The following is a 14,669-nucleotide window of genomic DNA, read 5'->3' as shown; positions in this document are numbered from 1 at the left end:
TTTTACGTTTAGTTTAGTAAGGGCATTTTGGTATTTAAAATAAAATATAATAGTTGACATCAGCATATATGGTGTATTCTTTAACGGAGACTGACGGTAGGGGATCTGAGTCTAATTTGGTAAAAGAGAGGGGGTGTTCCTATAATATTGGTATTCTCTAGGGGGTGGCGTTGTAAATTACCCTTTTTAAAATGTATAAACGGAATTGAACTCATCCATCACCTCTTGATTGTGTGTGAGGTGTCAGATTGAGTTATCTCTACTCTCTCTCTCTCTCTCTCTCTCTCTCTCTCTCTCTCTCTCTTATATTCTCCTTTGTTTGGATTGTGAAACATAAGTTGATAAAGATCAAACGTGGCTGTGGCTCTTTCTGCATCTCTGTTCTTGGTGTGGGATCCGTGACTCCTCTGGGAAAACTCCAGCTCCTGCAAAACAGTTGGATGATACAAACCGAGGTCTTCAGAAACTAACCGTAGTAGCAGAGGATTTTATCCCAGAAGTGAACGCTTGTAGCCATCTCCATTGGTTGAGACTCGAGATTCGAGACCCTTTTCGGGAAGAAGATCATAAAGAGACAGAGAGAGAAAGAGGGTTTTGTTTCTTTCGAACCTTTGGACTGATTGTGTGTGATAAAGGGTTCTTTCTTTCACGGTTGAGCTTTCGATTTGATTCAGGCGCAAGTCACCTTCGATCGTGGAGGACGGTAGATTATTTAATAAACTCGGCGAAGAAAATCGCCGGAATATTCGTTGGAAGCTCCATTTTTTTTTCTTTTGTTCCGCGTGGGAAGAGTTGGAGTGAGCAAATCTCGAGCTTTCTGAGCTAGTTTGAAATTTTGGAATCTGATGGCTGTAAGTGGGGCGAAATGGCAGTTGCTGAGATCGCTTGCAATGATTGCAGTAAGCTTTCTTCTTGCTTCTGTGTTTGTTTCGGCAGACCGGAGCCTTAAACTCCAAAGTTCAAGGTACAGAGGAACTGAAGAGGTTGTTGAATCGGATTATCTTATGAAATTACTAAATTTCTTGTGGCGGTCGGATGAATCAAGTTACGAACATGTCTGGCCTGTAAGTGCGTAAATCTCCAGGTCTTCCCTTTAGGAACCTATTTTTTTTTATGACATTTCATGTTCGTTGAAATGGTTTATGTTGAGAAAAGTGCATTCTCGTTCTTCCTGTGACAGGATATGAAATTTGGATGGCAAATCATTGTGGGTACTGTAGTCGGATTCTTTGGAGCAGCGTTTGGGAGTGTAGGAGGTGTCGGCGGGGGTGGGATCTTCGTTCCCATGCTTACCCTGATTATTGGGTTCGACGCAAAATCATCAACAGCTATTTCAAAATGTAAGAGTTAGATGCTTTTGTTTGTGATAGAAATTCTCCAGAGTTCACCCCCTCTTCCCCCTTTTTCTAAAATCTCTTACACACATTACAAATTTTATGAAAACTTATCTTGGGAAGAACCCAGAAAATTTAAAGGGTTGATCTTACATTAAGTCTTTGATTTTTATTTCATTCTTTTACTGCATTGTTCAATTAAACCAACCCACTGTGAATGTGCTTGGCCAGGTATGATCATGGGTGCAGCCGCTTCATCTGTTTACTACAATCTTAAACTAAGGCATCCAACTCTTGATATGCCTATCATTGACTATGATTTGGCACTTCTCATCCAACCGATGCTCATGCTGGGGATCAGTATTGGAGTTACTTTTAATGTGATCTTTGCTGATTGGATGGTCACCGTCCTGCTAATTATTCTTTTTCTTGGTAATAGTGTCCTGAATTTCACATGTTCAAGCCATTAATTCAATTTCAAATGAATCCTCAGATTGATTGTGTTGGCCTGTAGGCACGTCAACTATGGCATTCTTCAGGGGACTTGAAACATGGAAAAAGGAAACTATAATGAAGAAGGTAGTCCATGATCACCAATTCTCATGGCTGACATCTTATATGATCTAATTCAACTTACTAATCTCTTCACCAACCTTTCTTGATTTTAATTTCAGGAGGCTGCTAAGCTCTTGGAGTCAAATGGTGAGTTGGACTACTCCATCTATTATATTAGAGAACAGGGAGGATCCCTTATTCACTAACCTTGTTTGATTTCCTTGCAACTGAAACGTGCACACTTTCCTATATAATCAGGTGCTAGTTCTGAAGAAGTTCAATACAAGCCTCTACCTGGTGGTCCCAGCAATGGCCCTGAAAAGGAGACCAAAGCATCCGGAGAACGGGAGGTTAGTATAATGTTATGAGCTTTAATACCCATCAAGGGGATTGTGGACTAACTTGTCTAACCATCCCAGGCCCCTATTCTTGAGAATGTCCACTGGAAAGAACTTGGCTTTCTTTTTTTGGTCTGGATTGCATTTCTTGTTCTGCAAATTGCAAAGGTCTGTTCTTTCTGATGTCTCTCTCTTTCTTTCAAAAAACTACACTTGGTCTTTGCCCATGCTCATGTTAAACCTTTGCCTTTGAACACAGAACTATACAACAACCTGTTCGGCAGCGTATTGGGTTTTGAACTCATTACAGGTACTTCCTATTTCTTTGATCAGTTTTAAATGTTCTTTTTCTTCCTTCTTTGTGTTATATACACTCAGATTGGGGCTTCAGCCTCACTTTGTGATGTTAGGTACTTCCCATATGATCTATTGGCTAATGCTATTGAAGCACGGTAATATCTTGAACTTGGTATTGAAACATGTAAGTGAAAAAATTTCCTCCATTGTCTTGCAGATACCGGTTTCTGTGGGAGTATCCCTGTATGAAGCAGTTTGCCTATACAAAGGATGGAGAGTAATCGCTTCAAAGGGAGATGCAGGGACAAACTGGAAAGTGCATCAACTGGTTCTCTACTGTTTAGGTGGTGTACTGGCTGGTGTAGTTGGTGGACTGCTCGGTCTAGGTGGAGGTTTTATTATGGGTCCTCTTTTCTTGGAGTTGGGCATCCCTCCTCAGGTGGGTTGTGTGCTTTATCCTTGGATTGAATATGATCTAGTAGTTCGGTTAATGGTAGGCTGCTTGCATTAGTTTTAGTATGGAAATGCTCCTAGCGCTGCATTATCAGTGCATACTATATAATTGAACATGATTCTCCTGGGCATCCATAAGATTAGCCATGCATTATGTAGCACTTAACAAAGATACACATACATAAAATGAGTGTAGGTGAGATGCAAGTTGACTGATCTTCTTAATGATAATCTTCATGTTTTCACCACATTACAATGTGAGATGGATGAGTGGAAAGATTTAGGATGGATATGATTAGAGATGAATGCATTCGACGGCAACCTATGGTAGCATGAATAAGTGACACAGGGGAAAGTTGAAAAAATAAATTGGGTTGCGGAAATCATAAAAGACAATGCTTGATCTAGCAGGAGATATAGCCCTACATATTAAATGTAATTGTGGGGTGGGGATTGGGTCCATGAGACTCACAAAGTAGTGAGGGTCAGTGGTTGAGTTGAGTTGCCTGTATGTTTCTGCCTTCGTATTCTACCACCCTGTTCTTTTCGGTGTTAGCTTGGATCAGAAACAGAGCAACAGCTACTATGGCCCTAAGTCGAGTGGAATAGTGAATTTAGCTGGCTAAAATAAGTTGATGTTAGGCTTAGTTAAGTTGATTCTTTTCACTCTCATGCAGAGAATCTAACTGATTGGTCTTCCATGTTTGGATGAAAGAAATGACTAAGCTTTCAATTGTAGTCTTTTTACCATATGAACTGATGCCATGCTTGACCTTTGTGAACTTGTGTGCAGGTCTCAAGTGCTACTGCCACCTTTGCCATGTTATTCTCCTCATCCATGTCAGTTGTAGAATATTACCTTCTTAAGCGTTTCCCAGTCCCATATGGTTAGTGAACAGACTCTTATTCTCTAGTTCTTGTTTTTTTTTTTTAACCAGCCTGTTTCCTGAGGAAAAGAGTGACATGTTTTTTGCCTGTTCACATGAAATTTGTTTGTCTAACATTTTTGTTATTTATAATAATTATAATTTATATGGCAGCTCTCTACTTTATTGCGGTTGCGACGATTGCTGCCTTTGTAGGGCAACACGTGGTGAGAAAGATAATTATCTTCTTAGGAAGGGCATCACTCATCATCTTCATTCTGGCTTTCACAATCTTTGTGAGCGCAATCTCACTAGGTGAGCACAAATTGAAAAAGAGTTTGTCATTCATTTTTTTTTTCACATTTGTTAGCCATGTGAGCTTCTTAGCTTTCACCTAGAGAAATTATTTTGAGTGCTGAGGTTCTTTTTATAAAACAGGTGGAGTTGGCATATCGAATATGATTGTGGAGATTGAGAATAAAGATTACATGGGTTTTGAGAACCTATGTCAATATTGATGCTTAGGGTGGACTTTTTCTCCTTTCCTTAAAATTCTCTGATTTAATATTTCATTTGATGTTATTCATGTTCTTGAGGCGCCAAGCTACCTCATGCTTTTGTATCAATCTTTGGACTTCTAGGATGAAAAAAAAAAAACTGTTGGCCATTTACTTATTCCTCATAATTTTGAGCTTTCATTTCAGGCTTCCTCTATTGTAATAATGATAATTATAGAGCTTGCACATTAGCTTTATAGGTTGAGTTAAAAAAAAAAAAAAAAAAAAAAATGCCAGCCAACCGCATCCACCCGGAGAATGCTTTGTCATAAGAGATGCCAAATCAAACCTTATATTTAGAACTGAGCAACGCCATGGCATTATTACTTCAATGCACATAGGAAGCTAATCCTTTTTAAGATTTAAGAATCACCTGTTAATGGATTGAAGACAAGATCAGATGGGTGACCAAAAAACTGAACTTTGGAAGCTTAAATTAACATGAGATTGGAATCAAAAGACTTTATTCTGTAATGGGATGTCAGGTTGGGTGCTTACAGCAACTGTTCTTTTTTCTTCTTTTTTTTAACTGATTGTGGCCATTCTTCTATTCTCCAACCAACATGTTTACTTGCATATGCTCATCTCCTACTCTTTTTATATTAAGATAATGGCATTCTTAAGTTCAAGGCCCACAATATGTGTTATGAAGAGCAAGAGTTTTTTCTTAGATGTTGTTAGCTCATGAGTCATGATTAACTCAAACCAATTTCAACAACGTCCAGTGCTGTAGAACTTGAGGGTCTAAAGTTTAAGATCCAAATGAAATTTTATTCAAGTTGTATTCAACCAAAAAAGAAATACAACAAAGTAAGTTGTAATTTTTTTTTTTTTTTGGATTCAACAAAGAAACAAAGGGAAACTACAAATTACATAGCATATCTGTCATGCAAATATAGCGTTTTTTACTTAGCGCCTCTTTTGCAAGTGTTTTGAGTACCCTCATATAGCTACTAGTATTTGTCAAATAAAATTTGGGATAACGATGGTGCTTTTCTAGTTCTATGCATGCTAAAATTAAAGTTTTTGGCCACATATTAAGTAGCCTATCTTCCTTTTTGTCTAGCAGCCGTCGAAGTTCCTTGGTGTCACTCCAAACATAGTCTATCTCCATGCACGCTTTTCTAGCTTTTGTCATTCCTTCTATAAGCACTATCGCTTCCGACTCACCATCCTCTCTTGTTATGCAAAAATTAGTTTCCATTAGAAGACAATTTCCCTGGGAGACAATGCATAGAGCCCATGCAGTATTTGTTAACTCTTTGTTCTTAACATTGGTGATAATTATGACGTTGGCGTCTGTGCGCGGTGGTGTGAGATGCTCTATGGATATTGGTTAAGGGGTTACCTAATTTTTCTGGCCTTAGTTTGGTATCCCATGAGAGATCCAATTGTCAACCTGCATGACAACTTGTTGCCATGATGGTTTATGGTCATTAAAAACACATTGATTCCTATGTTTCCAAATGAAGTACACGGTGAACGTGAAAATGGAGAAAACCCAATTGAGGTCCGTTTTGGGGATAAGGCCAGAATTAAACCAAAACATTATCATTTGGTTCACTGATGAGGTAGGGGTAAGGTCCGGTTTGAAACTTAACGGGCCGAATACCATATCCATTTGGATTCTTCACATTCAAAAAGTACGTTGTATTGGTTACATGGCTTGCCTAGTATCCGGATGCCTGCATTTATTTAGGCTGCACATCATTGTTAACTGAACTGAATGGTGCTCACATTTTGGTTTAAATAGGAAACTTACTTTAGAAGCATATAAATTATCCTGAAAAAGAACCTAAATACAGGCAAAGAGAAACCAATTCTTAGAGATTGCAACAAAAACTAATCAAAGTCCACTTGATACATATGTGATTAATACTTAACCATATATATATATATATATATATATGAGAACCAAAAAAAAAAAATTCTATATGTATTTGAAACCGTGATGATTTAGGAGAAATTTTCCTTGTTTCATGACTGATTACTGAATCATGGGCAGATTAAACAGTGTCCTCATGCAGAATCATTAATTAAATGAGGGGCAAACAAGAGGGTGCGTGAGAGCACCTTCAGTGCCTGTAGGGACAGCATGGTCTACTCCTACTGTGTTTGGGTGTGTACCCCTAGTTAGTTTATTCGCGTTTAAAACGCGTTTAAAATGGCGTCCCATTTTTTTGCCGTTTTAAATGGTAGCGTTCTTTTCTCCATAAGAAAAATAATACGGCTTCTGATTTACAAGTAATAATAGCCACAATTATGATTTCCATGAACGGGCCAAATGCCAAATTTAGTTGTGGATATCCTCTTCTTTTCCCCTTTTTAGTTTATTTTAAAGGGGTTTTGGTGGCAACTTTGTCGTCGTGGTCCACCACTCCACCATATATGGGTTTTTTCATTTGCCTTTCCGTGAGAGAGAGATCCCTATGACCTGAGAGAGAGAGAGAGATCTGGCCGATGAAACGGTTCTTTTTTATATTTTTGTTAAAGATGGTGTTCAGACATTTGATCCCACTAATCTCTGGACGCATGTGTATGTCGTCACACATGTGAGTTGGGTTAGCGTCAATCAAAAAAAATTTTTTTTTGGTAGATAGCGTCAATCATTTGAATCATAGAAACTGTGACTAGCTCCAAAAGGGTAAAAGTTGAGAGTCGAACTCAGGAAGCATATGGACTTCGACATATTCTTTTGCGAATTAAGTAGCACCTTTGGGGAGTCCACATTACGGATTTTTGCTTGTCTACATTTTATGAAAATCTATCTAAATGAGATTAGTGGAATCCACTCCCATGTTTATCATAGCCATTGGGAATGGATTCCAAACGTTTTTGTGAATCAAGTATTTAAAAAGTTTACATGACCGATTCGCACTGCCACTTAAAGCTTGTCCCATTTTCCCCCACCAAAAACAAAGCTTTCTCTCATTTTACCCAAGACTCTCTTCCTCCCCCATCAGCTAATGCCCATCAACTAATACCCTTGCGAAACCCTTGAGTCACTTCTCTCTCGCACCCTGAACTTACGGAACATTCCTGATTCACTTTCTCTCAATGACTAATAGCTTTCTCTTTTTTACATGACTTGCAACCTTATACATATGCCTTTCCTTTTGAGAGGCACAATACTAAAGCTACATTTGTTTCAGTTGCAAACCAAAGGTAGTTTATTTATTGTTGATTTTAATTTCAACAACATTATTATGACTGTAAGTTTTAGATAGGATTACTCTCCATGGAGCCCAATACCAAAGAGTGATCCTAGGGTTGGGGTGATCTAGGGATACATGCCCAAATCCTCCTAGCACTGGGATTACTCTCTAGTCCTGGGCTCTATGGAAAGGAGTCAGATCCGTAGGTTTTCCAATCTTTACCCTTGTTTTGAAGTAATCCGTAACGGAATGATGTTCCTCTCCTCTCCTCTCCTCTCCTCTCCTATATATCCTCATATTTCTTATAATAACTAGTATTTTGTATTCTTCATTGCAATGTGTTGGGGGCTTGGGGCAAGAAATCATCCTAGACACTTTCGTGGCACTTGCACTGAAGGGAAAACACTTAATGGGCCATTTGTTTGTAGAGAGATCTAACTTGGGCATCGGAGAGTCCCTGTTCGGATCAGCTCAACACTCACTCTCTTATGTTTTCCTCTCTGTGCAGGTTCCACGAAATTGCCTAGGACGATTTCTTGGCGCAACACAATGGAAGGCATATCCAAGCATGTTGGGAGTGAAAGCAACGTTCTATTTCCATTTTGAGCAACACACAAATCTGAAAATCAACCAAAAAAAGAAAAAAAAAATCAAGAGGCAAGATATTTATGTGATTCAGTAAAACTACATACATTTATGGAGTGAGATCAATATTCTACTAAGAACAAGAAAAGAAAAAGATTACAAGCTTGCTATGTGTCTTCCAAACCCAAGTCCCCTTGTACGCCCCTCTGTTCCCTTTTCTCACTTGTACACTTACTTACCTTCCATCTTTCGCTACCACTCAAACTTTCTACACGCCCATTTTGTAAACTAATATTTGTTTTGCTCTCCATTTCAGACAAAATCCACTCATTCTCTCTATTCATTTCTTTTCTTGAAAATACATCCACTACACAATTCACAAAATGTCTCTTTGGATTCTAAAACCCACTAAAAAAAGGAAAAAAAAAAAAAAAAAAAATGCCAACACATTGGCATAGATCCAACTTTGCCCAATCAACAAAAAATTTTAATAGTTAATGGTTTCCAACAACTTCCTTGTTGACCACACTCCACCTTATTTCAACAGCCAACAACTTTTTTGATAAATATTCAACTTTCTCTCTTTCTTCATTAGTCCATTAGTCCATGTAGACAATTGAATTGGTCTAGATAAAAGCCAATAAAGCAAACAAATGTTTGTATGGTACAACTATGCAAAATCTAATCTAGCCAGTCCCAAAATGCAAGGCCCTTTAGATTACGCATTTGGCTTTTTACCAATGATGTCTTGATTATTGCCAAGGCTTTTTGTTCTATTTCTTCAATTAAGAAAACTTTGGATACATTCTCAACTATACATGGATTCAATATTTAATCCCCTTTAGCATTTTTGATGATGTCAAGGTTCAATCAAAAGACATCTTGGCTAATTCTGAATATCATTTCCCCATCAAATACCCAGGTTTTCATTTTATCTCTTTAAAAACGATTGCTCGTCATTGCTCCCCAATTTTAGATAGGTGTCGAAAGATATAACAACTATGGAAAAGCAAGATTCTTTCATTTGTGGGCGTCTTGAACTCAATAGAGACTACACAAAATTCATATATTTTGAACTCAATAGAGACTACACAAAATTCATATATTTATTAGCGTAGAAACACAACCCTAAAACGATACAAAAAATAATAAGAAAAACAAAAGTAAATAATGCACACAGATTTACGAGAAGTTACAACTCTCGTCCCTCACACATCTTAATATTACTTGCATGCAAAATACAAGACATCGTACACCAACAACTAGTTTTTGTTTTTGACAATCAAGAAAACTCTCAAACTTCTTTCATTGTATTAGTTGAACTAAAGTTTAACTAAGACGGGCCTGGACTCCATAATGTAAAGAAACTTAATCTTGCATGCATCATATAACACCTTTTCACTCGAACATTAATAATGGATGTAAAACCCTATCTATTGCTTGATAACTTTAACATCTTACAAAATCAGTCTCTTACAACTATCGGTTAGCTTACCTTTAGTTTTCGTGATTCATAAGCTTTTGTATTATAACCTTTGAATTTGATCAAACCATAAAAAATGAAACCTCTTTCTCTACACCGTATCATCTCTCCCTAAATCCCCTTCTTCCAATCTCAATACTCAAAACCCTGATCTATCTTACTGCTTCTCTCCATTCAGTTCATGCTTCATCACAACATTGCAAGAGGTGCCCTTCTAAATTAAAAGTCCAAAAATGCTTTACCTCTTTCCAAACTTCCATTTTTCATTTCCTTAAAACCATTTTTTTTCCACCTCCAATCATTTTGGAATTGGCTAATTTAGAATTGGATTAAATCATCAGAATTTCATTACCCTGCTCCAATCACATCATTCTGTAAAAACTAGTTTCAATCAAAAATAAGAATTTCAGAGATCCAATGCTGGCACAACCCAAAACTCCATGAAAAACAGAAGGAAAAAACCGAAAAATACCAAGACATTAAAACCCAAAATAAAAAAAAAAAACTCAGTTTTGAAACCAAAATCGACTTCTGATTAATATAATTCCATTACAATCCCATGTATCGAGTATCGAATTGATACTAGATGTAAACCTCTAGATTTAAAATAAAATAAAATCAGAACCAAAAGGGCACAGAAACCTCTGTGAAGACCACTTCAGGTTAGGAAGAAGAAATAAAAATCTTAAACAGAGTCATCAGATAGGAGCGAAAGACTTGCAATGTAATCAGAGAATAATCATCTGAACTATGCAATAAAATCATCACGCGACTCTTCCACACAATTCAATTTTACAAAAAGGGAGAAAAATAATTACAAAATAATCAATAGTTACAGAACGATAGAAAAAATTGAAATCCAACACGAAAGCCTCAGAAGGAAGGCAGTAATGAGTGTTATAATCATTGATTTTCAGATTACACTAAACATCCAATTTCCTCATCATCGACTCGTAAACCAAATTCCAAGAACAAACAAATCAATGGAAAAAAAAAAAAGAGAAAACGAAGAGAAAATTCATGAAAAGCAGAAGGGCCTCATAGAGAAGATTAGGTATTCAACATCAAATTATTCAGACATATGCTTGTCTTTTAATGATTTTTAATCATCGGCCAATTTTCATAAAACAACAATAAACAGAGGAGAGAAAAAGAAAAGAAACCCTAAAACACAAAAAGAAAAAGAACAGATTTTGAAGCTATGGAAGGGACTCGGCATATGGGTGGTGATATATCAGGATGGTCGGCAAGGCAGATTAGCCATTACGACGAACGAGACCAATCACAGAAGTCGTCATCGTCCCTAAACTTCCACTTCTGCTACTGCAAAACCTTAAAAACCCCCCAAATCCCCAAGAACTCATAAAACTCCACGAATCGGAAAAAACGAAACCCTAGAACACAAAGTCGCCACTAGTAGGATAGCCTTCAAATGTTTGGCATTGGTATTTATAAGGTATTCTGAACCTTAGGGTTTCGCCACGGAAAGGCCAAAGCGGTTTTATTTCATCCAGACGGTCGAAATATAGGCACAGTGCGCATTACGCACCAGACGAGGCTGTGGAAATTTTACCAAGTCGTTTCTCAGATCCATGATAAGGGTCGAAATGAAATATGCTGATCCGGTGGTAGTCCCTAAATTGAGACATATCAATTTTTATTGATACTATGATATATTTGATCATTTCCTGCCAAAGATTCCAAAACAGTTGCTTAGAGTGGTGTCCATGGCTTTGGTGTATGGAAAAGAACGTGGACCATGATGTATGGAAAATTAGGGAAATACAAACCTAGATTTGGGAGGGGTGTGGTTTTGATTCCATATGACAAAATAATTGTGGGAAGAACCAAAGGATGAAAGGATGTAAAACGGTCAGACTAAGGGAATCTGATATTATACGTAAATTCCTCCAAGGGATGGAGTTGTTGATGCCGTTATGTTTTTTTTTTTTTTTTTTTCTTCGAAAATGCCGTTATGTATGTTGATCACTAGTAAACAATCACTCGCAATCATAATATAAGAAAAATTATGAGAGAGTGCAATTTCGATTGGATTTAGCTCCTCTACAGCTTGGATTGAAGTGCCATTTTAATAACAAGTGCTTCAGAAATATAAGTAACTCCCACAAATTCTGCAAAACCACAAGTGAAGTTGCCACTGTGATTTCTAAAAATTTCACTACAACCTGATAAACCCGGAGCACTAATAGAAGACCTATCCATTTTGATCTTGATAAGAGGATATAGTGGTGGATCCTAAGAAATATGACGTGTCTCAATCGAATAACTGATCCCTAATATATGGTAATATGGTCAAATGCTAAAAAGCGACCATTTCCAATAACCACATCAACATTTATAAAGGTTTGATTGTGAATAGAATCATTGTAACTAAGTCATATTTGTCAAAGGAGTTGTGCTCATAAAGGAAAGCACTCTCTGTTTACTCCTTGAAAAAATTGCAAAGAGAAAAAATGCCCAATCCACTCAATTATTTTCATGCCAATAGGAGAAAAAGGAAACGTGGTGATTGAGGACTAAATGGAAGGGATGAAAGAACAATTTATTAAAAGATGATATGAGGTGAGGGTAGGATGATTGCAAAAGGGGCAAGATAAAGGAAGGCTAAAACCCCAAGATGAAATGAGCCCTCTATGCAGAAGACGATCCAGAAGGAGTTTCCAAAGGAATATGCGAATTTTAGGGGTTGTAGAGAGATTCCAAAGATGTTGCCAAATTCATGTCATAAGAAGAAGGGGGGAAGAGATAGTCGATAGGCAGATGTAACAGTAAAGGAACCATTTGCAACACACTCCCAATGAATAGGGCTGGTTGGAACGAGGGATGGATAAGATAGCGAGAGCCATATCATTCAGCCACCAATGAAAGATAATGCTAGAATTCCAAGTGCGAGATGAATGATTGAGTTCAACTACATAAGAAGGGACATCGAGAGAAAGAGGAAAAGGAGCATATGAAAATTGAAACCATGAATCCAATTGTCTAACTAAAGATTGATTGTTCATCCCCAACTTAAAAAAAGAGGCCCTTGAGGAGATGAGATTTAGCTTTATATATGGATTTCCAGCCCCAAGAAGTAGAAGGAGGGCAAAAGGAATAAAGAAAATAAATATGTGGAAAATTTTATTTGGATTTCTTGAGTGTACTCCATAAAGATTGAGAAGGATTCAACAACTCCTAAGCTTGCTTAAGGAGAAGGGCAAGATTCATGTGTTTAAGAAAGCTTAAGGTTTAAACCCCCATATTTCTTAGATCTACAAATGGATTCCCAATTGACAATATGAATGCTAGATTTATCACCACTGGATCAAAAGAAATTGCAACAAAAGGAGTCAAGTTTGTGGTGAACAATTGCAGGAAGGAAGAAGCAAGACATGAAATATTAAGAATAAGAAGAAAGATTTGATTGGACAAGCACTAATTTGCTAACTAAAATCAGGATCTTAGCTTTCCAACCATTGAGTTTCCCATTAACATGATGAAGAAGATTAGAAGAATGTGCTTTGGATATTCTACCATATGTAGGAAAGGCATTCTTAGATGGATGTCTTGAGCAGAGGAAGGGAAGATGTGGAATCTATTAAACAAGATACATTTAGTAGCCGAGAAAACATTCGAGCTAAAGTGGTGAGCCGATGTCTTAACACCGGGCCGAGGGTCACATCACGCGGTGTAGAATGAGGTTAAATCTATGAGGTGTACTTGGCACACCAAGCATAACTGATGGTGTATTCAATGACATCATGTGGGTAGCCATGAAAGTTGGCATCCAAAAGCAAACAATGGAAGAAAAAGCATGTTATCACCGTACAACATATATGCCAGACACATCAAAATCTGACCTAGTCTAAGGGTCACTCCCTAGCAGAGTCGCCATTGTGAGAATAATTGGCAAGAAAAGGGACATTCATAACCCTGTCCTCCATTTCTTATTTTGGCAAAAGAAAAAGAGAGAAGCGAACAAATAAGTCGCCACCTAACTTAGGATATAAGACCCACATAAAACAAAGAATGAAATCAGTCTTCCTACTACTTGAAAAAGATAGATCTAACACATACTATACATGCTAGAAAAAGAAATATGAAGATTGAAAATAAAAGATTAAGTCTAAGAGGCACAACTTCTGCAATGCATATGAAAATGGTATGCTTAGTATTACTAATGATGACAAATTCTTCATTACAAGAGTCTAGCACAATTTGAATATCGCCTCCCTCTTATTCACTCCCAGAAGAGACCCATTCATGGAAGACCCTAAAGTAGGAGAAACATAAGGGGAAACTACCAAAGGAGGATTTCGACCACATTGCGAGTTGACTCTTGTCGTGTTAACTACATCTTCAACATACACCGCACCAGGGATGCCGGTTGTTGAATCCTTTGCGCTTTTCATCATCAAGCTTCTTTTGCCGACAGACCGAAACTTGATGCCCAAGCCTCTTTCAATAGTTGCACTGCTCAAAGCCCTCTTCAGAAACAACCTTTTGATAAAAACCATAAACCTTGGGAGGTTCATGGTTCCAATCATTTCACTTGCACCTCCTCAATCCTTGAGGTTGAATCAGATTTGTCCACTTCCTCCAAAACTCTGGCATAATAACCCAACAAACCCTGATGGGTATGGCGATCCAAAGCCACAGGACATCCAGAAACTTTCACAATTGAAAGTAATACATTCTCATTCCAGTACTCAAGTGGAAGATCCGAAAACCTAATCCACACGAGTTTGATCAATGATTGTTTTTCAAGGATATTGAAGTCTAGTTTCCACTGCTGAAACTGAATCAATTGATCTCTAATCCTCAAAAGGCTTCGCCTCCATACTATTGCTTTATCTCTTTCATAATGAAACTAAAAAATAACGTAACCCTTGCCTAAAGGATGCATAATAACTTCCTGGCTCAAATTTCATATCTCTCGAACTTTGAAAGGAAGATCATCTAAGGACAGCAATGGAAAATTAACACGCTTTATTAAGGCAAATCGGAAGAACTGCCTCTTCGCTTCATAATCATGTTGCAAAA

At 37.5% G+C, this 14,669-nt stretch overlaps 1 protein-coding gene and 3 non-coding genes across 4 annotated transcripts; 1 reads left to right on the top strand and 3 right to left on the bottom strand.

Moving 5' to 3' along the window:
* Nucleotides 1-239: 239 nt before the first annotated feature.
* Nucleotides 240-4,514, top strand: LOC122088442 (sulfite exporter TauE/SafE family protein 3-like). The gene is made up of 12 exons (XM_042657711.1): nt 240-1,064; nt 1,181-1,340; nt 1,566-1,766; nt 1,849-1,913; nt 2,009-2,036; nt 2,148-2,239; nt 2,309-2,395; nt 2,487-2,537; nt 2,742-2,963; nt 3,771-3,864; nt 4,018-4,158; nt 4,282-4,514. The coding sequence occupies exons 1-12, from the start codon at nt 846-848 to the stop codon at nt 4,359-4,361; spliced, it is 1,440 nt and encodes a 479-aa protein (XP_042513645.1). The 5' UTR covers nt 240-845; the 3' UTR covers nt 4,362-4,514.
* Nucleotides 4,515-10,313: 5,799 nt separating this feature from the next.
* LOC122090313 lies at nt 10,314-10,400 on the bottom strand. The gene has a single exon (XR_006143550.1). It is a non-coding gene; the product is annotated as a small nucleolar RNA snR60/Z15/Z230/Z193/J17 (small nucleolar RNA).
* Nucleotides 10,401-10,492: 92 nt separating this feature from the next.
* On the bottom strand, nt 10,493-10,575 carry LOC122090319. The gene has a single exon (XR_006143556.1). It is a non-coding gene; the product is annotated as a small nucleolar RNA U83 (small nucleolar RNA).
* Nucleotides 10,576-10,831: 256 nt separating this feature from the next.
* Nucleotides 10,832-10,926, bottom strand: LOC122090314. The gene has a single exon (XR_006143551.1). It is a non-coding gene; the product is annotated as a small nucleolar RNA Z43 (small nucleolar RNA).
* Between the last annotated feature and the right edge of the window lie 3,743 nt (nt 10,927-14,669).

The sequence above is a fragment of the Macadamia integrifolia genome, chromosome 9 (assembly GCF_013358625.1).
Source record: "Macadamia integrifolia cultivar HAES 741 chromosome 9, SCU_Mint_v3, whole genome shotgun sequence".
Lineage (NCBI taxonomy): Eukaryota > Viridiplantae > Streptophyta > Magnoliopsida > Proteales > Proteaceae > Macadamia > Macadamia integrifolia.
Note: the sequence above shows the minus strand (reverse complement) of the source record. Positions and strands in the feature narration are given on the sequence as shown.